A 21908-nucleotide genomic window follows, 5' to 3' on the forward strand; every position below is an offset into this window, starting at 1 on the left:
AACTTTTCGCAATCGCACCCAGCACTTTAGTCGGGTTTAGCTGCTTTACGCGGCTAAACCTGACCTCTATGAGCGCGATCCGCACGAAAATCTTGGACAATTGCATAGCGGCCCGCGATCTCCTGTCACTTTAGTCGGGAGATGCGGGCCGCGAATACAATTGAATTTCGCCCTATATATCAATTATTCTCTCCAGCTCCCACTTGCTGGACTGATAGCAAGCCTAGCTACCAGTACTGCATCCACTCGCTGGCTTCACCCCCCTTAAACGTGGGTGGCCACAAACTCAGAGAAGACGCAGGAGGATCACGACCACTGTTTGTTTTTTTTTCTATGTTCACCGACACCGAGTACTATAACTATTGTGTTGTGTTGTATATTCCATCTCAGCCCGCTGCTGGCGACCACGGCGCGCCCCTTCCTCTTATTCAGGGGGAGGGCTACTCTCTGCCCTCCCTCCAACACCGCCTGGCCGGCACTGCGACGCGACCGAAAGTCGCCCTGCACTGACGCTTCTACGTCAGCGCAGCGCGACTTTCGGCCGCGTCGCAGTGACGGGCGGCTGGGGTCAGTGCTGCGCGACTTTCGGGCACGTCGCTGTGCCGGGTGACTGGAGATTTTTACCGGGCGTACCGCCCGACTAATAAAGCGCGGGGAGAGCACTGACCTACACAGCGGAGGTAACGGTAAGTTGTTTTCTAATTTTAAACGCTGTCCCCGTCGTCCCCCCCCCATACACACATAGAGATACATATAGACACACATACACACACAGATACACCTAGACACACACACATATACATACACCTAGACACACACATATAGATACACCTAGACACACACATATAGATACACCTAGACACACACATATAGATACACCTAGACACACACATATAGATACACCTAGACACACACACACATAAAGATACACACATATAAAGATACACACAAACACACAGATACAGATACACACATACACACAAAGATTCACACACACATAAAGATATACACATAAAGATACACAGACACACATAGACACACACATAGATACACTTAGACACACACATATATAGATACACACACACACACACACACTTTAAATTCATACCAAACAATGAGCACATATGTGTTATACTGAAGCTACTTTAAAATAACATTTACTGTATTTTAAATCCCTCTGCCAGCATTTCAAATATAAAGCTGCTAAATACAAATGTCGCCTTTTCCTTACTAGTACTAGTTTCATAAATGTTTCAATCTAACACACAAAGAAAAACCTGTTTTTTAAAACTATATTCACAATGATCAGATCTATACTAATCTGACTATTGTCCCATGTATGCTGATAAACGTCTTACTAAGCAGGGAATTGCTTAATCATGTTATAAAGAGGCACAAGTTGCATGTCATGAGCGGAGCAAGCAGCTGCTCTAATAACCTTGTGAGCTGCTCAGTCTAGGAAAGGCCCTTTATAGCCAACAGTTCATAAAAAGAAAAAAGGTTTGTGTTAATGGGAAATGGTTTCACTAACATTGAAATATGCGATTTATCGGGGTCAATCCTATTAGGTGCCTGGTGCTATTTTCACTTTGAGTTTGCATAGCGAATTAAGGGCCTTATTCAGAGCTGGACGCTATTTGCGGACAGTCGTTCCAAAAAAGGGGCCGGCTATTTAAATTGTGCGCTTGCTCTTTGCGGTTTGTTGATGCCTGTATGTCTGAGCGAGCGAACGAAAAATGCGCTCGCTACTTTGTAAAGACGCCCCTTTGCCTTTCGCAACACACGTCATCTCCGGTATTTATTAGATTAATCGGGTACATCGAAAGGCATCTGAACTGCTCGCAGTGCAGGTTTTTCCTACCGCAATCACTGCGAAGCAGTTCAGGCTAAAAGACAACCAAGTGACGTGGTCGATGATGCTCCTTTACTAATTATGCACTCCCATTAAACGCCCTTTTGACCGTTTGGCACGCCTGCTTTCGGATCTCCACTCCCCCGTTTTCAAGCACCTTCCCCTGTTACCACCCACAAACTGTACATTCTGTCAATCAAATTAGCAGCCCCTCGCTGTTTTGCGATCGCACGATTTCCGACCGCAATGACTGGTATGCGCATTACGACCCATACGCATGTTCAGTTGAGCGGCCGCTTACGAGCGGCTCTGAATCAGGCCCTAATTTTGTAATCCAATTAGCAACTTGCACTGATCAGTCAAACTGAATTCGCAACTTTCCACTTGCACCTCCCTGAGGGTGTGAGATGGAAAGTAAAATCTTTATTTTAAGGTTAAAATGTCGGGACACAGTGCTGAACCCCTTGGACAACACCCCCTCACCCCACCCCCTGACTAATTAGGAATTTGGAAGCTTCCAATTACTTTAAGTAGTCCAATAATTATGTAATTTTTTGGAGGGAGAAAAAAAAAATCCTCAAATTACCCCAAAATCAACTTTTTTGTTAGTTTAGGCACCCCAAATTTAATAACAATCATTTTTTTAGTTGAAAGTACCCAAAAATCAGTTTTCCTACTATTTTGCATTTTTTACGTTTAATTTGTTTCAGATTAAACGAAAAAAGTTTTTTTATTTTTTTTTATCATGCGTTTAAACCCCCGCTCAAATCAGCCATTTGACACAATTTAAAAAGTACCTTCCTAATGCCCACAAACAGCTTTCTGTACGGTCCTGCTAACAAAATTATCCATTTGGGGGGTACAGGATGGTCTCCCCACATTTTCATTTATTGCTAGCAAATCTCATTTGGCAGTCAATGCGCACCCCCCCCCCCCCCCCTGCTGTGAGTAGTGCGAATAGGCATTTTTAATTGGATTGGAGAATTCTCGGGAGCGCGCTTAGTTGTGAAGTGTGCGGGTTTCAAGAAACAAACTGGCTACTCGCAATTCGCACCTAATAGGATTGAGCCCATAGTTTTCTCTACAATAAAACTTCCTATTCATGTGTATACATATAACTATTAGAAACAGTTGCTTAATAACTGAGAGGAAAATCTTTTACAGTATACATGCAGAAAGCGTTACTTTATAGAGTTGCCCTCACTTATTTCTGTGACTATTCTCCTGTCATGTTTTATTTGTTAAAATACACAGGTATCAATTTAAAACAAAGCAAAATGGTTACATGAATTAATTGCTCATATCTAGGTTTGAGCCACCTTCCCTGATGGTGTCCAATTATTAAAAATTAATAATTCCCCTGGGCTTGTTTGTTTGGATCTAAATTTATTGTCCAAACACGGCAGTAAAAACTCACAACAAACTAAAATGACCCTACATATTTAGTTGTCCATACACATAAAGAGATCCCTGAATATGTATTTCTGGATTTTATGCCATTTTATTCTGTGGGCATAGTTATCTAATTTCTTACGGTCTTTGGGCCTGATTCAGACCCACTCGCGAGCACATAGTGCTTGCAAGCTGGTCGATGGTGGACCATTGCGCACGCGAGCCCCGGAGTAAGTGAGAAATTCACTCGCTCCGGGGCTCGCTACAAGACGGGGCGGCTGTCGATGTTGATTGACAGCTCGCCCCGTTCTGTAGGCAGGAAGGGGGGTGGCTGCACAAACGGAGGCATTCCCGAAAAAACGCCTGCCGTTTGTGGGCAGCCATACTGACATCACTAGTGATGTCAGTAGTGGACTTCCTGCTCTATTAGAGCAGGAAGTCCACTGGGGCTTGCGGTGGATGAGACCCTACCACAAGGGTCTCGTCGCAAGCCCGATAATCGCGACCATTGGCAGGCCGCCTGCCCGCACACGGTATGGGTGGTCACCCACAGCTGTGCGAGCGGCCTGGAGGTCGGTCAAAGAAAAAAATAGGGACGCCCTGATTCAGAGCGAGCGCACGCAAATAGCGAATGCCTCTGAATCAGGGCCTTTGAATCTTGCCTGAAAGATCAAGCTTCCACTTTCATCACCTCACCTGTGTTTTGAAGGTTTGATGTGTTGAAACGTCATTGTATTAACATTATGCAGTAAAGTGTGATTTGGACTGTTGTCTATCTTGCAAATCACTCTGATTGTAGCACTTGTTGCTGCTAATCATCGCACATGGCCGTGACTGAAGCAATTATGTGTCTTACATGAGATATCTTCCAACATGCCTGACAGATGCGATGATGTGTTTTTGGATCTGATATTGTCCCCATCAGACAGACCAATGATCTGACCGTGTATGGCAATGCCAGATAATTGGTCTGTCTTTCTGGTGGTGAGTCTGATCTCAGTGGCCAGAATAAGACCTCTTTATGGTTAATGGTTTCTACAGATTAAAAATTTAGATACAACTTTAAAAACAAAATAGAGCTTTCTATGTTTATCGTCCTTCCTCTTTTGCTTCACTCGCTTGTTACAGTCCTTGAGGTCAGATAAACAGTCTGAATCTGATTCTTTGTTTGTAATGTTGGGTACACACTGGCTGATAGGTGCCCGTCGGCCAGTGTGTACCAGCGATATGTCTGTGAACGACATATATCTGCCCATCGTGCAGTATGTACGGGCAGTCGGTTGACCGCCTCTACACTTGCAGTAAGGACCGGGGGAAGGGGCGCGTCGCGACCCCCGGCCAGCGGGACCTGTGGCTAGTAGAAAAGATGAATGATGTTCAGAGTGTATGAACAACCATAATCTGCAGATATATCTGTCAGGTGTGTACCCAGATTTAGAAGTATTGCTTGAAGGATGAGTAAAACAGCAGCAGGGTAATTCAAACTTTTGGCAGACTGTTTTACATTACCGCTTATGTTTATTTGGGATTACAGATGTGTCTTCATATGCCTGGCCTTAATGTGTCATATGGTGTGGCTAAGACACTCCATGAAGTGTACCGTTATTGTCTTTAAATTTTGCATTTTTTTTTAAATAGAGTATTTTTTATTGAACATGTTTTCCAATTGAACAATACAATAAAACAAACAAACTAAAGAAACAACAACCATAATTATCACACATCAAAATCGTAAAACCTATCCAACATGAATATAGAACACCTAATATAAATAACATATTCGCAAACTGCAGAGCATAGCAGCGAAAGATAAAAACTAATTTACTGCATATGCATATATTAACATATTACACAAGTATATGAAAAAAATAAGACTTGGTGCAGATTGTTATCGGAGAGTGTTAAAGTACCTGGTAGCCTAAGTGAGCTCCCTCTTTCGGCTTCTAACCAGAGCTTTATAGTGCATCTGTGCATGTGCTGGTCACAAACCTCCCCAGCGGCACCGCAGCATTATTGAAAAAAAAGTTTTTTGAATGCACAATCCCTGGCTGGTTGCATGCGGTAACAACAGCTGCAGCTGTCAAAATCAATAGCTGCAGCTGTCGGAACAGTCAATGTCAGTGCCCGTTCACACATCTGCCTGCACATCGGCAATTTATCTTGAATATAGGAGCGCTGATAATAACAGGGGCGCATAGCATTACTACATGCAGGGAAGCGGAAACTGCAGCATTTAATGTTTTCCCCCCTATAACCCCTTCATACATCTCCCTTAGTGCGCTACAGACACTGGGAATTTAACCGCACAGGAATTTGTTTTAAACACATACAAAGCGGCAGATGAAGCACAACGGTATATGCTGTGAGAAAAAGCAATGGCCACTGCATCGTAGCACTTCATATACATATTCTAAATCATTTGCTAACAAATGTTGCATATCAAATTGATCAGTGTAATCTAGCAAAGTAGTTTTGTTGCATCCAGTTGTTTTATTTGTGCGAAAAACAAGCTCAGCCGAGTCACCTGGGATCTGGCGGCGCCCAAAGGGGATTTTAGGCACATCTGAAACTACCGTATATGACAAAACATCTTCATTTATGTAATGCTTTGTCCTTTTTGATCAAATCTGTTTTGTTTTGTTTTTTGTTTTTTTCTAATACAAAGGGGGGGATTCAATTGTATTTGCGCACCCAATTGCCTGTTTAAACTGATGGGGTGATATTCAGTTGTCAGTTTTTTGCACATGTTGACTGTGTTTAGACACACAAAGCAACTAAACCTGTTTAAAGTCCCGTTTAGCATCCCCAATCGAACGACTTTTCACCAATTTCTGAGCAAAAATCATGTATTTGTGGCCATCCGCAAAAAACAAGCAGCGCGCAAAAACAATTGAATTCCCTCCAAAGAGTTCATATTATTTTGAAAAAAAAGTATTCAATAAAAAAAATGTTTTCTTCTTCTTTAGAACGTGCCTCATCATGGATGAAGAACCTCAACATTCACATTGTGTTACCTGTTTCAGTCGACGTTGCATGATAAGGCCAGAGACTGGTGTTTCGTGTGACCTGGTAGGCTGCCCACATGTTTGCGGAGCAGTCTTTCACTCATGCAAAGCTGATGAACATCGGACATTGTGCCCCCTAGAAAGAGTGCCTTGCTTAAACAATGGGTTTGGATGTCCATTTGTCATGGTTCGTAACAAACTTGCTGATCACTTACAAATATGTCCTGCGAGTGTAGTGTGCTGCACAATGGAATGGAATCGATGGCCAGTGAGCTATGCAGATAGAAAATCCTATGAAAGCCTAAGTAGAGATGTTGATGAAGTAGAACAGCTAGATATGGCTTTAGCTTTGCAAGATCAAAGAATGCTTCTGGAGTCTCTCAGAGTGGCAACAATGATGTCCAAAACAACTGAAAAGCTTGAATCTCAAGAACAAATATCTGTAAAAACAGAGGAAGTTGATAACATACTTACAAACGGTGCATCTGGTGATGAAGATTCCTATAATGCACTTTACCAAGCAACAGTGGAGACCACTAAGAGTTTAGCCGCTGCTCTGGATATCTTAAATAACGCTACAAGAGACATTGCTATGCTTAATGGTAGGCTACGAGATGCAAGCTGTGAGATGAACCGAAATTTCCAGCTTACTGAGCAAAGTAGTACAAATGATATCCTCACAGATCCGGAACCTGAAGAAGAGGAAAGCATTGAGACTGCTGCTGGAGTGACGTGTAGTTCCTTGAAACCGCTGCATCAAAATGGTTCAAGTGATTTTTACCCAGGAACAAATGGTAGTTATGTGGTAGAAAGTGCAGACATTAACATGAGCCAGTCAGCCACATTGTGCAATGGTTTCCATGATGCCACTGTATCTCCTAAGGGAAGGGATCTAGGATCAATACACAGTGGTGCTGGTGTTGTCTTAGTAGCCGGTGAACAACTTGTAAATCTGTGTGATCATTTGCCCACTGGTGAACAGGTGTCAGCATCATGCATTCCAAATGGGTCAGAAGAACAAATAATGGATAAAAAGGATGAGCAAGGATTACGGAACGTTGCGGTCTTTGGGAGACGTCCTTTCTTGGTTGATACCTATTGGTTCAAAGCTAAAATGGAGAATAAAGCAGTGGACACTGCGGACTTGGAGCTACAAGAAGATCCCATGGGGCTCAATAGTATCGACTTCATTACTGCAGCTTTGCTGTTCTGCTTGGGGGATTCCCCTGGGGGCAGAGGTATTTCAGATAGTCGAAATGTAGATGGTTATCATGTTGACTTTGGAACACAAACCTTTTCATTTCCATCTGCAATATTAGCAACAAATACTATGGTTGGAGAAATTGCATCAGCTTCTGCTTGTGACCATGCTAATCCTCAACTTTCCAATCCAAGTCCTTTCCAGACACTTGGTCTTGACTTAGTTCTGGAATGTGTTGCAAGATACCAAGCCAAACAGAGGTCTATGTTTACATTTGTATGTGGACAACTATTTAGAAGAGATGAATTCTCTTCTCACTTTAAGAATGTACATGGTGATATCCATGCAGGCTTAAATGGCTGGATGGAGCAAAGATGCCCATTAGCATATTACGGATGTACATATTCCCAACGTAGATTTTGTCCATCAACACAAGGATCAAAAATCATTCATGATAGACACTTGAAGTCATTTGGGGTTCAGCCTCATTTATCCAGTGACATTAAATATGTAAAGAGCTCTACTTTAGGGCTGTCTGAGGATCATTTTAGTAGTTTGCCTTACGAAGTTCTGCAGCACATTGCAGGATTTCTTGATGGTTTTACCATGTGCCAACTTTCAAGGGTGTCTAGACATATGAGAGATGTATGTGCCAGTTTGCTGCAGTCCCGTGGGATGGTTGTTCTGCTTTGGGAAAAGAGACAGTATCCACATGGAAGTTCTTGGCAAATCAAAGAAAAGGTTTGTTTATCTACAAAATATTTTGCTTTAATCTTAAAATTCTGCAATTTGTATAGGTATAATCAAAATGTTCCTGCTACAAATTGCAAAATTTCCTGAAAAATCCTACCAACTAATATGATTAGAAAACGCTAACATTTAATTTATGTCTGGATAAACGGTTACAGAATACCTCTGTCATAAAATCCGTAGATTAATGTTAATACTTGAATCAACAAAATGTATAGTCTATTTTTAAAATACAATCTTTAATGAACAACTGTTACATCCAGTCTCAGTGCATACAGTTTGTGAATAACTACAATGAGTTAGCAACTGTCCATACAGTTTCCAAATGTTGGGAGGTACAGTATGACTTATTTTGCCAGCTAGCTGTTCCTTTCACATGCAACGGATTTGAGACATTTTTAATGTTGTGGATCCTTCGCGCTAGGCTTCTCTTAATGAAGTAGGCATGAGCAGCAGATGGAGTTATGGGCGGGTACAAGCTCTGAAAAAGCCGGTGTGTGTGGAAGGAAACATTGTAAATTGTGCTGCACTGACTTGCAGTGACGGCACGGACACGGCATGGCAGCCGTCCTTGTCAGTGGATATTCCCGGCTGTAACACGGCGACTGTGCCGTATCCGTGGCGTCTGAAAGTGGCGTTTACATACTTAATTAAATTTACTGCATGGCAAAAAACTAACTAGTGTGAAATGGTCCCAAAGGGTGTGAGGGGAAATCAGACACTGGTTGCTGGCCGTGAGGCTTTTTCTGGCTTAGCCTCGCGGCCGGCACTTTAGTCGGAGAATGCCGGTTATCGCGACTAAACACCCAGGTTCAGTCGCAAGAACCCGTCATTCTTCTACTTAACTGCTTCCCGTCGGAGTAAACGCGGTGATTGGAGTAGCTCTGGGAGCTCCATCCCGACATTGTTCGACACCCGCTGAATTGAATCGCCCCCTTAGAATTTCTAAGTGCCTGGCAGCCCCTCATCCCCCCCCCCCTCCCCAAACACCATTTGATTGGCATACAGATGTGTCCGCATAGAGCTAGCCTCAATACGACATGCGGCAAGAGAAGCCTAGTGCGAATGAGCCAAGCAGTGTAGCATTCTTTTCAAGTTTTTTTTTTTTTTGCTCGAATGTGCGTCTTAATCGCAATGTGATGCAACAGAACCACTTCACAATTCTGCACTGATTTCTTTTATATGCGACACATTGTATATCTGTGCGCGACTGAGGTCCGCATTCAATGTTTCGCACCCGCGATACTTTTTCGCCTGGCGGACTTTTCACCTATATTGCGTGTTTTGGGTGCGGAAACTTTTTGCATGCGTCCCCGCGATTCCCCTTATTCAATATGAAAGTACGCGAAAACGGCAAAAAGTTTCCGCCTGGCGAAATGACGTCACCCGCGATACATTTTCGCCTCAAATTGAATACGGCCCAGAGTCTGAATCTGTATATGAAGCCCAACGGAACTTGGCATAAAAATAAGGAAAGACGCCGCTGCTGTGTCATAGCACTTTGTATAATTCAGACTAGTCGCACACAGATATACAAGTGTTGAATATCAAATGAATGAGTGGTGTCAGGTGAAGCAGTTTGGTCTCATCGCACTGCGTTTCAGACACACATTTGAGCGAAAAAGATGCTTGGCGCAAGCCGAGGCGTACAGGACCTGGCGCCGAGAAGGGATGTTTTGCACCGCTGCAGCAATAGTGTATGAGGACAGGATGAATGTACCGACAGCAGGACAATTCCGTCAAATCCAGACTAACTCGCTGAAGCTGGGAACATTAGGAAGTATGGTGTGACACTAGCTGCTCATCTGGCTACAGAAATTAGTGGAATAACGCATGCTAGTATTCAGAAACTCTGCCTCTTTGTCACTGCTAAAGCTTAAGTGAGGTGTCGTTATTTTTTTGTATCTATTTTTTTTTTTGTAAACATACTTATAATTGGGATAATTCTTATAAAGAATGAGATCACAGTACCTAGTCCTTCATGGTAAATGATTATAGGAGGGGAAACAGTGCACTGTCCATCCAGCGTTTACATGAGTGCTTGTTTAGAGTTGGCGTGTGCTGTTCCCCGTTTATGCTGCGCTTACTATGAGTTGTAACATAACTTAGAGCATGGCAGCTAAAATATCATTATTACTTAGGGTGCGATCTCAACATAGAATTTTCAACAAAGCACTTTGCTACAGTATGTAGAAGAGTGAAGTATTCATATGAATGGGATCTCTACAGTGATGTCACATATACCCTTTTTCCACTGCAATGCCAGGGTCGCAACTGGGATTTTGTACACTGGTCCATCCCAGGTGCGACCCGGCTGAGAGCACTTTCAGACTGGTGGGTCGACCCGGTTTATTACCGGGTCGATTACATCACATGCCGTACCAGCGTTTGGAGATGAGATCACCACCAAGCGACTGCTCTTCCAATGCTGTGAACAGGTCTCTGGTTGCAGTGACCCGGGTTTCCCGTTCACACTGCATTGACAGCCGGGTTGACCAGTGTTCAACACTACTCTTTACGTGGGTTGATATGCCTGGTCGCTCAACCTGGTTTATTTCAACTGGGTGCTTTCACACTGCACAATAACCCAGGTTGCCGCACATTCACGTGAAATAACCAGGGTTACTGAAGGGAGTAATATGTGAATGGAACAATCCCCCTCTAGTCAGTAGTTCTGAATATGTTAAATTCAGTATCTAAAGAACCAAGGTGGAAATTTATGTAAACTTGGAGAGCGATAAAGTAACAAGCAATCCGCTCCTGTTATTTTTTCAACCTCAGCCTGTAAAATGAGTTAAGCGCTGACTAGTTGGTACTTTCTCACTTCTCTTTTCTCTCTTCGCTCTCCCTCCCACCCTCACTCCTCTCTCTCTTCTCCCTCTCTCTCTCTTCTCCCTCTCTCCCTCTCTCCCTCTCTCCCTCTCTTCTCTCTCCCTCTCTTCTCTCTTCTCTCTCCCTCTCTTCTCTCTTCTCTCTCCCTCTCTTCTCTCTCCCTCCCTCTCTTCTCTCTCCCTCCCTCTCTTCTCTCTCCCTCCCTCTCTTCTCTCTCCCTCCCTCTCTTCTCTCTCCCTCCCTCCCTCCCTCTCCCTCCCTCTCTTCGCTCTCCCTCCCTCCCTCCCTCTCTTCGCTCTCCCTCCCTCCCTCTCTTCGCTCTCCCTCCCTCCCTCTCTTCGCTCTCCCTCCCTCCCTCTCTTCGCTCTCCCTCCCTCCCTCTCTTCGCTCTCCCTCCCTCCCTCTCTTCGCTCTCCCTCCCTCTCTTCGCTCTCCCTCCCTCCCTCTCTTCGCTCTCCCTCCCTCCCTCTCTTCGCTCTCCCTCCCTCCCTCTCTTCGCTCTCCCTCCCTCCCTCTCTTCGCTCTCCCTCCCTCTCTTCGCTCTCCCTCCCTCCCTCCCTCTCTTCGCTCTCCCTCCCTCCCTCCCTCTCTTCGCTCTCCCTCCCTCTCTTCTCTCTCCCTCCCTCCCTCTCTTCTCTCTCCCTCCCTCCCTCTCTTCTCCCTCCCTCTCTTCTCTCTCCCTCCCTCCCTCCCTCCCTCTCTTCTCTCTCCCTCCCTCTCTTCTCCCTCCCTCCCTCTTCTCCCTCCCTCCCTCTCTTCTCCCTCCCTCCCTCTCTTCTCCCTCCCTCCCTCTCTTCTCCCTCCCTCCCTCTCTTCTCCCTCCCTCCCTCTCTTCTCCCTCCCTCCCTCCCTCTCTTCTCTCTCCCTCCCTCTCTTCTCTCTCCCTCCCTCTCTTCTCTCTCCCTCCCTCCCTCTCTTCTCTCTCCCTCCCTCCCTCTCTTCTCTCTCCCTCCCTCCCTCTCTTCTCTCTCCCTCCCTCCCTCTCTTCTCTCTCCCTCCCTCCCTCTCTTCTCTCTCCCTCCCTCCCTCTCTTCTCTCTCCCTCCCTCCCTCTCTTCTCTCTCCCTCCCTCCCTCTCTTCTCTCTCCCTCCCTCCCTCTCTTCTCTCTCCCTCCCTCCCTCCCTCTCTTCTCTCTCCCTCCCTCCCTCTCTTCTCTCTCCCTCCCTCCCTCTCTTCTCTCTCCCTCCCTCCCTCTCTTCTCTCTCCCTCCCTCCCTCTCTTCTCTCTCCCTCCCTCCCTCTCTTCTCTCTCCCTCCCTCCCTCTCTTCTCTCTCCCTCCCTCCCTCTCTTCTCTCTCCCTCCCTCCCTCTCTTCTCTCTCCCTCCCTCCCTCTCTTCTCTCTCCCTCCCTCCCTCTCTTCTCTCTCCCTCCCTCCCTCTCTTCTCTCTCCCTCCCTCCCTCTCTTCTCTCTCCCTCCCTCCCTCTCTTCTCTCTCCCTCCCTCCCTCTCTTCTCTCTCCCTCCCTCCCTCTCTTCTCTCTCCCTCCCTCCCTCTCTTCTCTCTCCCTCCCTCCCTCTCTTCTCTCTCCCTCCCTCCCTCTCTTCTCTCTCCCTCCCTCCCTCTCTTCTCCCTCTCTTCTCTCTCCCTCTCTTCTCCCTCTCTTCTCTCTCCCTCTCTTCTCCCTCTCTTCTCTCTCCCTCTCTTCTCCCTCTCTTCTCTCTCCCTCTCTTCTCTCTCCCTCTCTTCTCCCTCCCTCTCTTCTCCCTCCCTCCCTCCCTCTCTTCTCTCTCCCTCCCTCCCTCTCTTCTCTCTCCCTCCTCCCTTCTCTCTCTCCCTCCTCCCTTCTCTCTCTCCCTCCCTCCCTTCTCTCTCTCCCTCCCTCCCTTCTCTCTCTCCCTCCCTCCCTTCTCTCTCTCTCTCCCTCCCTTCTCTCTCTCTCTCCCTCCCTTCTCTCTCTCTCTCCCTCCCTTCTCTCTCTCTCTCCCTCCCTTCTCTCTCTCTCTCCCTCCCTTCTCTCTCTCTCTCCCTCCCTTCTCTCTCTCCCTCCCTCCCTTCTCTCTCTCCCTCCCTCCCTTCTCTCTCTCCCTCCCTCCCTTCTCTCTCTCCCTCCCTCCCTTCTCTCTCTCCCTCCCTCCCTTCTCTCTCTCCCTCCCTCCCTTCTCTCTCTCCCTCCCTCCCTTCTCTCTCTCCCTCCCTCCCTTCTCTCTCTCCCTCCCTCCCTTCTCTCTCAGCTTTGATAAATATGCACCTGATCACTCTTTGAAGAGTAAGTTTTTTCGTTCACTTTGTGTCGCTGCAACAGCGATTTAGCCCTTATGGAAATGACACCATTATATAGGAAGGATGGAACCATAGAACAGAAGAGGTGGGGCTTAATACAGTAAAATGCATGGGACAAACAACACTATTGTAAATTTCTTTTCAAAATGGCAAATATAAAAGCAAGGAAACTAGAGGACTTAATCGAGGATTTTATTCTGAGTTTTCTAATTTTTTCCGTTTCAGGTGTGGCGATTCAGCACTGCATTCTGTACAGTGAAGGAATGGAAGTTTGCTGATGTTGTAAGCATGGCTGACCATTTGAAGAAATGTAGTTACAACACTACAGAGAAAAGGGAGGATGCTGTTCCTCTTCCTTGTATGTGCGTGACCCGGGAACTCACTAAAGATGGCCGCTCTCTCCGTTCAGTCTTGAGACCTGTCATTTAATTGCAAGATGGATTACAGATGGACACTCACTCAGTTCTGTCTTGAAACTTGTTCTTTAAGCACCAATACTCAAGCACCAGTTTTAACCTCTATATAAATAATTTGTGACACTTAAATATTTAACTAAAAAGCCACTCACTGTATATAGCAATGGTTTTGGAAGTGATGTTTATTTTTTTATAAATCTATTACAGAGAAATAGTTTAGGTGTAAGGGGTAAGAAATGCCTTAATGTTTGTGGAAATTTGAACGTTGGATCTGGACTTTAACCTTCATAAGTATAAATGATATAAACTTCCTTGCGGATCTTCATCTTTTAGCCTGATATGCTGATTCACCAGTGCCGTTTTCCTGAGGTGCAGACGCACTCAAACAATACTAATGGTTATTTTTCTTTAACATGACCAAAAATAACGTTATAATGTAAGTGTAGTCTTCAGCGTTAGTCCAGTCTTGGTCACCTTCCAGTTGTCAGGAAAGACTCGCATACCTCCTGCTTTCCCCAGCTCTATATCTGCTTCCCATCAAACAGTACCATAGATGGAACCGTTTTCTCCTGTAGCGTTTTACAGTCCATAGTGCCATGAGTCCAATGTTACCTTCCTGTAATACAAAAATGCACTTCAATTTGAACTGTTAAGGAATAGTAATACACTCTGCTAGCACTTTATTTCAAAGCTCTGGAAGTTTTTCAGACTGTTTAGGGATCAAGTGCAGCACGTAGGCGTAAAGGGTACTTTGCTGCATCCTACTTTTGTGGGGAATGTTTTGCTGCTCACCTAGTGTAGTCAGTGTTACTCACTAGCTTCATGATTATTGGCAGTGCAATTCACAATGGAGGTTGGTTTATACAACATTGTAGACACAGCTACAGTTTTAACATGCAACTTATTTTACATTTTTTAAGCATTGTTTTCTGTATTGCTAAAAGTTATTTAAAAGTAGAATATTTAAAAAGGACGTTTGAGAATGTTTTTTTTTCTTTTCTTTTTTGTTTCCTTGTATGTTTTTACCATTCATTATTTGTGAGCTGGGATAAAACACTATTTTCAATTATGCATTTGGGATTGAGATTTTATTCCTAAACAAGTCTTCCACAGCTGAGCTAAAGTACAGTGCCTTTCAGGCCAAAGCCTGATTTATACTGTAGTTATTGGGATATTATCTTTCATTTGTGCAGACTTTTATTTTAGGGCTATGGATCTGGGTGAACAGATTTTCTACCAAACAGACAACACATGCGCTTTAGAATTGCGTTTCCAGGTGAGGACAGGAACGGCAGATCTAATGATCAGCAATAATTCCGTATCTCACCTTTTCACCCAGGAATCATTAACATTGTCACATAATTTTATTATCAGTTGGTGCTTTATATCCATGAGTAATAGGTATGGTTAGAGTTGTCACTGTGATGTGAGCACACTGTATACTATTTGTACTTCAGGGTTTCACAAACTATTTCTTCTCTTCAGAAAGTTGTTCAAAAACTGTAAACACATTAAAGCACTTTGCATTTGTATTATTTAAATGTCATTTAAAGGTGATTTAAGTTCTCAGCAACCTGTTCAGGTGCATTACAGCTGCAATGTTCTCATACATTCAGCATTGATGTATGAACTGTTTCATGTGAAGAAGTTATTCTACGCCTATCAGTATTTGCCAAATTTGACACTTTGGTTTTTAATATACCAGTGGTGTGAGGGTGTATCCAGATATTCTACAATTTTTTTCCCCCCAGATTTCCTTTCTGTAGTCTTTAAAAAATAATTCAGAATTTTAATTGAAGTAAAATGCAAGCATAGGGTTTGCAGTGTGAGCCCAACTCATAAACTTATAATACTTTTAGTGTGTAGATAATTTCAGTGTATATGTTCTGGTATGTTAAAATTATTTTATTACATTGAGCAGCTTTACTTAACCATATGAACAATTTAATTGTAACAGTATTGTAAAGTTAATTATTTCCAGTTTTAACGCCTTACTGGCACCTTTCAGTTAAGGTGGAAACGTCCTTCTGATTATTCACTTGAGATATCAAAGTCTCTATAGTAACATAACAAACACATAGACATGCATGGTGCCTAGATTGTTACCAATAACCTAATAAAGCCTTTTTTCCCCTCCTCATTTAAGTTAAACACATTTGGTAACAATCAGTAATATTTAATTCCGTTACTTATCATGGTGTTCAAAATGCTTTATTTTCAATTATAAAATATTTTGGTGTATAATAAAATCTAATAAAACCATTTCACATTGGTTTATCCATTTATTTATTTTTCTAAACGTCTTAGTTTGTTTTATGTTCTCCATTCCTACTCAGTGGCTGTTGGTATGGTTTTTAAATTCTGCCCATATATTCTTATATATATATATATATATATATATTCAGTAAGATTTTTTTGTTCTCATTTACCCTGTTTGCAGGCACCTTTCCAGGTGATTGAGCTTTGGTGTTATTATGAAGCTGGCGCTAGGTCAGTTTCTCATCTGTTACCAAGATACATATATGTCCACATAGACCTTTCTTCAAATCGAGCCAAATAGCAACATTTAGCCCGTCCTGGACTTTGCTAATTAGCCATACCAAAACACAAATCCTAAGTACCTAGTACACTAGCAGTGACTCAATTCAAAATTGTGGAGAAATTAGCCAATGAAGGAATAAGTACACAATCCAGGTTAAACGTGTAAAAGACAGGTCTGATACGAGTGAGCATCGCCAGGGCGTCATTATGCTTAATTTGCAACTTTATAACACTTCCTTTGCGACAAAGAAAACATCTAATTACCTAGTACGCTATTTGCGAACTAAGGGGGAATTCAATTAGCCGTGGTAGAAATTATCACGTATTAATTTAACGCGCATATCGACTGGTAATTTAATTTAACGCATGTATGCGCGCTCCTGTTTAACACACACTTCAATTAGGAAATTATTATTCCGGAGTATGCGCGGTAATTCTTGCTGGTTCCGCATTAAGTTTGGGTGAAAATGGGGAAATTCAGCCTCTACCCCAAAAAAAATGCAAACATAACGGATAACAGTAGATCAATCAGGCTATAAGCAGTGCTATACTTGTATTTGCATTAAAAATGTAAATAAAACCCTGAAACACAGTGGCTAATTAACTTGTATTGTAATGGGTTTCAGCAGCAATACTGTATCAGCTTGTATATCCCAAATTTGTATCCACATTCAGAAAACAGCAAATGTTAAATCTTGTTGTGGAATAAAGAGCAAGAATATATAACTCTTGTTATCCAACGTGAAAGCAGCGAGCCGTGAATCAAAGGGAAAAGTTACTCTGGTGCAGCCGCGTCTGGCTGTGTGAAAGTTTATATATATCAACTACTGTGTTAGGTATTAGGAGGCGAATGATCCTTTGCTATTAATAAGCCGGGATCCCGATGGACTCGCTACCAGCAGGCACCCACCGCTCTAGAGAGGGGGCGCTGCCTCTTCAATAAGGTTCAGTCCGCTTCTAGCTCCCTGTGTTTCCCTCGCTGCGGAGAGGGGGCGCTGCCTTTCAATAAGGTTTAGGGGGAGATGTCTCATCGGCGACATCGCCGATGCGGTACATCCCCCCCGACTTTGCGTACATACCGCGGTATGTACCAAGAATATCGCAAAGAACAGCTCTCTCAATGAGAGCTGTCCTTTTTGATGCTGCCGTGCAGAGGGACTTCCGGGTTTAACACCCAGAAGTCCTGCGCATGCGCAGAAGGACGGGGGCTCATGGGAGGGATCCGTCCGGATCCCTCCCAGCCCCGAGCGTTGCGCTAAGAAGCCCATAGGCTTCTATTTGGTAACGCCACCTGAAGGTGGCGTTACCTAGCAACGTGAAGCAGCAGAATGCGCTGCTTAATACATACGGGGAATGCGGCAAAACCCCCGAAAACTGCATTTTCAGGGGTTTTACCGCATTTTTGCCGTTAATACATCTCCCCCGAAGTCCGCTCCTGGCTTTATGTGCCTCCTGTTAGTTGCCAACAAACGCCGCTATTTTATGCAACGTCCTATGTAATTGAGCAAAACAATTACAGCAGTTTGGTGTATTTGTCCCATATTGTATTCTGGTGATATTAGTTAATTTGTTCCATAGCGCCTGTGGCTATTTTTTTTTCTAGATACATTTGGGGTGCAAAGAAATGCCTGTAAGTAAATGTGTCATTTTAAGGCACTTTAAAAAAAATGTGTTAACTGTAACTCCCATCTGTAAGCTTAAAACAACATGTCCCATTAATACAGCCCCCCTTATAGCTGTCCTACATCTTGTAATCCAATATTCTGCATTTTGCAGAATTTCACCTCAAAAACTATATGCCATTATTGACCAAATGAAATAATTAAAAACTCCTAAGTGCCTAATTGGTCTTTAAGGAGGGTGTCCCAGCGGTTCCAAGTCCCTAAATTTGTACCTTAAAATAGGGATCTTCCCCAACTTTTCACCTGCACAGGAGAATTAAGGCACTTTATAATTACTTCAAATTCGCATCTCCCATAAAAAGTCACATTTTCACCTGTTAATGGATTGTCACGGCTAATTGAATTCCCCAATAAAACAGAATTCAGGGAAAGTACTCTGTACGGTATCGTGCCAGGTGTCTTGTGCCATATGGAGCAAATGGGATAGGTGTATGAGGACAATCCGTTACACATGGGCAATTTGGGCGAGATGTATGAAATGTAAAATTGTGATAAACCCTTAAGCCCTTATGGATCCCATATGTAGTATTAGGATCCGCAGCAGATACCTGAGATCTATTTTGGTCCTGTGGCAGAGCAGTCCCCATAGGGGCTGCAATCTGGCCATATGTGGCAAGCTCAGGAAAGTCTCTTTTTATGGTATTGGCTATTGTAGCCTATGGGCTACTTTCCGCAATATTTACCAAAGAGGCATCGGAAGGCTCCCTCTCTGTTACTTGCTGCTTGCGTAGGCCGACGGCTGCTCATGAGCATTTCAAGGACCTGGTTGGAAACCTGGAAGTAACCTCATTGTCTGGATAGCTGTATATGAGAACAGCTGTCCTGGTCGGGGTCGTTATGATTTACAAATCCCGATGCCAGTGAAGATCCCGACTGTGCTAAAGGTACGTATGAACTAACCTAACCCCCCCCCCCTCTTACTCTCCCTTAGGGGTGCCTAACCCCCCTTCCCCACTGCCTAAACCTAACCCACCATGGGGGTTGCCTAACCCCCCCTTCCCCTAGCCTAACCCTCCCGTCGGGGTGCCTAACCCTAAGTTCCCCCCTGGGAGCCCCTAACCTAACCCCCCCCTCTTACTCTCCCTTAGGGGTGCCTAACCCCCCCCTTCCCCGCTGCCTAAACCTAACCCACCCTGGGGGATGCCTAACCCCCCCTTCCCCTAGCCTAACCCTCCCGTGGGGGTGCCTAACCCTAAGTTCTCCCCTGGGAGCCCCTAACCTAACCCTCCCAAACGCAGCTGTCCGTGCCTGGCAAGCGGCTTACCTTCGATCGGGAGGCCGGGCTCCCGGCGTAGGTAAAATGACAGGAGTCGGGATTTTGAGGCCTGTCATTAGACCCTTGCCGGGATTAGACAGTCGGGATGCCGACTGCATACCGTCCTGGTCAGTAGAGAATATTACATGACAGTGGATACAGATATCAGTAAGATGCCAGTAATGGGACGCAATGATTGCAATATAATTGTGATCAATGAAGCATCTCCTTTAAGAGAAGTGGTTACTGAAGAAGGGGGTTGTTTTGTTCATCTACATTTTGTAAAAGCTTACTGTTTTGTATTAGTTGTATTATGTATAGATCTTACAGTTAGCTAGTGGTCCTAGCCTGATTCAGATGTGGACAGAATTGCTATCGCTGATGTTTACATGGAAGTGGCAGTGATAGCTGTAATACGGTAATGCAGCCGGAGGCATCACGCCTCCTGCTTGCATTAGTGATCCGAGCTGCGTCCTAGGTCGCAGCATTGGCTCATCTGCGCCACCATCGCTACAGATTCAACAAAGAGGCCAGGAAATCGCCGTCCTCTGACAGAGATCCTGGCCTCGTCCCTCCCACACAACGGCCATGACACACCTCATTCACTGACAGTCTGATGCCTTACTGCCTCAACATCGCAGACCCGTACAGCACATGCGCATAGTACCAAACATCTGTACTTTGCACTATACAAAGCACCTCCATCCACTTCTGCAAAAGGCCCCCTGTGTATTGGTTATTAAAAGGACAACAAATGTCGGCATGATGACATCCATTGCTGTTACATTCATCATGTCCATGCCTGTAGTTGCTTTTTCAGTCTGTGTTGCCTGTGATGAACACTTTGGGTTTCTTTTTGATGAGATCATTTGTAAACCTTTCCATAAATCTAATATTTTCACGTGCTGTGGTTTATATGTACTATCACTCAATGGTTTACAGATCCAGGAAATTACCTTTCACTGAGACTCCATAAACTATAGCAGGCGCAGTGTCTGACTGCAATAGAACATGGCAAATCTTGTTTGTGCACCATTTGCTCCTGTGCCTGAAGAGGCTCTTTAGGCTTATTACATTTGGTACTGTCTACCAAAATCATGACAGCCCCACCAGACTGTGGGCTCTACGTGTCTTGGAGTGAGATACAGTGGACGGAGATAGTACCAACCAATCAGCTCTTAACTGCCATTTTTTAAACCCTGCCTGTAAACTGAGTTAGGAATTGATTGGTTGGTACTTTATCTCCATCCATTTTATCTCTCTCCTTGGCTTAGAACATAGGGCTCGATTCAGACCCGCTTGCTAGATGCGTACGCTCGCTAGATGCGTATGCAAATTTGCTTAACTGACAGCACGGCAGGCGAACTCACAGCAAGACATAAGCACTATGTCTTGGCGTGCGATCGCCCTGTGTATGCAGATGCCCACCAGCCTGTCTTAAGATGCCCACTTGCACACGTCATCTCCAGGAAGTTTATGCAACCATCGGAGGCGAACGGAGCGCTTGTGGTTGACCATACCCTACCGCAAGCGCTGCGAGCACTTCAGTGTAAAATCCACGCTGCATCTTAATTATGCACGGCTCTGAAACAGCGTTGAGATGCTCAGGCACACCTGTGTTTACACCTCCACTCCCCCGTTTTCACAGACCAGACCCTGTCACCACCCACAAACGGTTTCTCCTGTCACTCAGCCATGCAGTCTATGCGCAGTGAGCGAATGCTTCTCGATCGCTCTGACTGGTTCGCGCACATGCATTGCGATGCGTACTCATGCGCACGATGCAAACATTGGCAGTCTGCGTGTGAACGCTTCCTAATGAGCAGGTCTGAATCAGGCCCATAGACCTCTTAAGCTGCATACACACGTAACGATTTTCGTTCAGATTTTCCCTTGAAAAAAGTGAACAAAAATCGTTTATAAAAAACGTTGATTACTAAAATAGTGAACGATTGTGTCAACGATTTTCATGAACGATGAATGATTTTTTAATCATGCATACAGTGAATTGATATCGTTCATCGTTCATTGTGTACAACATGAATGATTTTCTGAACGAAAATCGTTATGTTGGACAGTCAGAATGGACGATAAACTACAAACGGGAACGCGCATGAACGATTATCATTCATCGTTCACCCCCCCAAAAAATGAACGATTTTTTAAACTATTTAATGATAACGACGTTGTTATAGTTAAATTGTTTAAAAAATCGTTACGTGTGTACGCACCTTAAGTATATGGAGCCCTGCCCCACTCTCTACTGTCTGTTCTTGCAGTTTTCACCACCTGATGCTGCTTGTCTGGATCCTGAAATGTTGGGGCCTTGCTTGGAAAAAGGATAGTTGTATGAGATGCAGAGAGACTAGCAATAGACCTTCTAGACCTCTCTCCCACTAAGCAGCCCAATATTAATTAAATAGCACCTACTGTATGGTCTAAAATGTTCCTATTTACTATGACAGACTCAACTTTAAATCCCCATTGCATTCTATTATTTACCCCTATACACTAGAGCAGTGGTTCTCAAACTCGGCCCTCCGGACCAGGGCTGCCATCAGAAATTGTGGGGCCCAGGACTGACAAAATGGGCAGGCCCTCCCCCCCACATCCCTCAACCCCCCTTCCCCTGCCCCATACATATATACACACACACACACATTTTATATATATATATATATATATATATATATATTCACAACGCTTCACTTTTTCCACATTTTGTTATGTTACAGCCATATTCCAAAATGGAATAAATTAAT

The 21908-nt window shown here is 44.3% G+C and overlaps 1 protein-coding gene across 2 annotated transcripts; it reads left to right on the plus strand.

Annotated features, from left to right (window-relative positions):
* The first annotated feature begins 500 nt into the window (after window positions 1–500).
* On the plus strand, window positions 501–15935 carry LOC148518428 (F-box only protein 30-like). 2 transcript variants are annotated; one of them, XM_088477640.1, is made up of 3 exons: window positions 501–686; window positions 6211–8191; window positions 13478–15935. In XM_088477640.1, the coding sequence occupies exons 2-3, from the start codon at window positions 6224–6226 to the stop codon at window positions 13679–13681; spliced, it is 2172 nt and encodes a 723-aa protein (XP_088333766.1). In that variant the 5' UTR covers window positions 501–686; window positions 6211–6223; the 3' UTR covers window positions 13682–15935. The 2 variants fall into 2 exon arrangements, with proteins under 2 accessions (XP_088333766.1, XP_088333767.1); XM_088477641.1 differs by having other exon boundaries at window positions 501–680.
* Window positions 15936–21908: the final 5973 nt, after the last annotated feature.

This window comes from Taudactylus pleione, unplaced genomic scaffold, assembly GCF_031769625.1.
Source record: "Taudactylus pleione unplaced genomic scaffold, aTauple2 ptg000201l, whole genome shotgun sequence".
Classification (NCBI taxonomy): domain Eukaryota; kingdom Metazoa; phylum Chordata; class Amphibia; order Anura; family Myobatrachidae; genus Taudactylus; species Taudactylus pleione.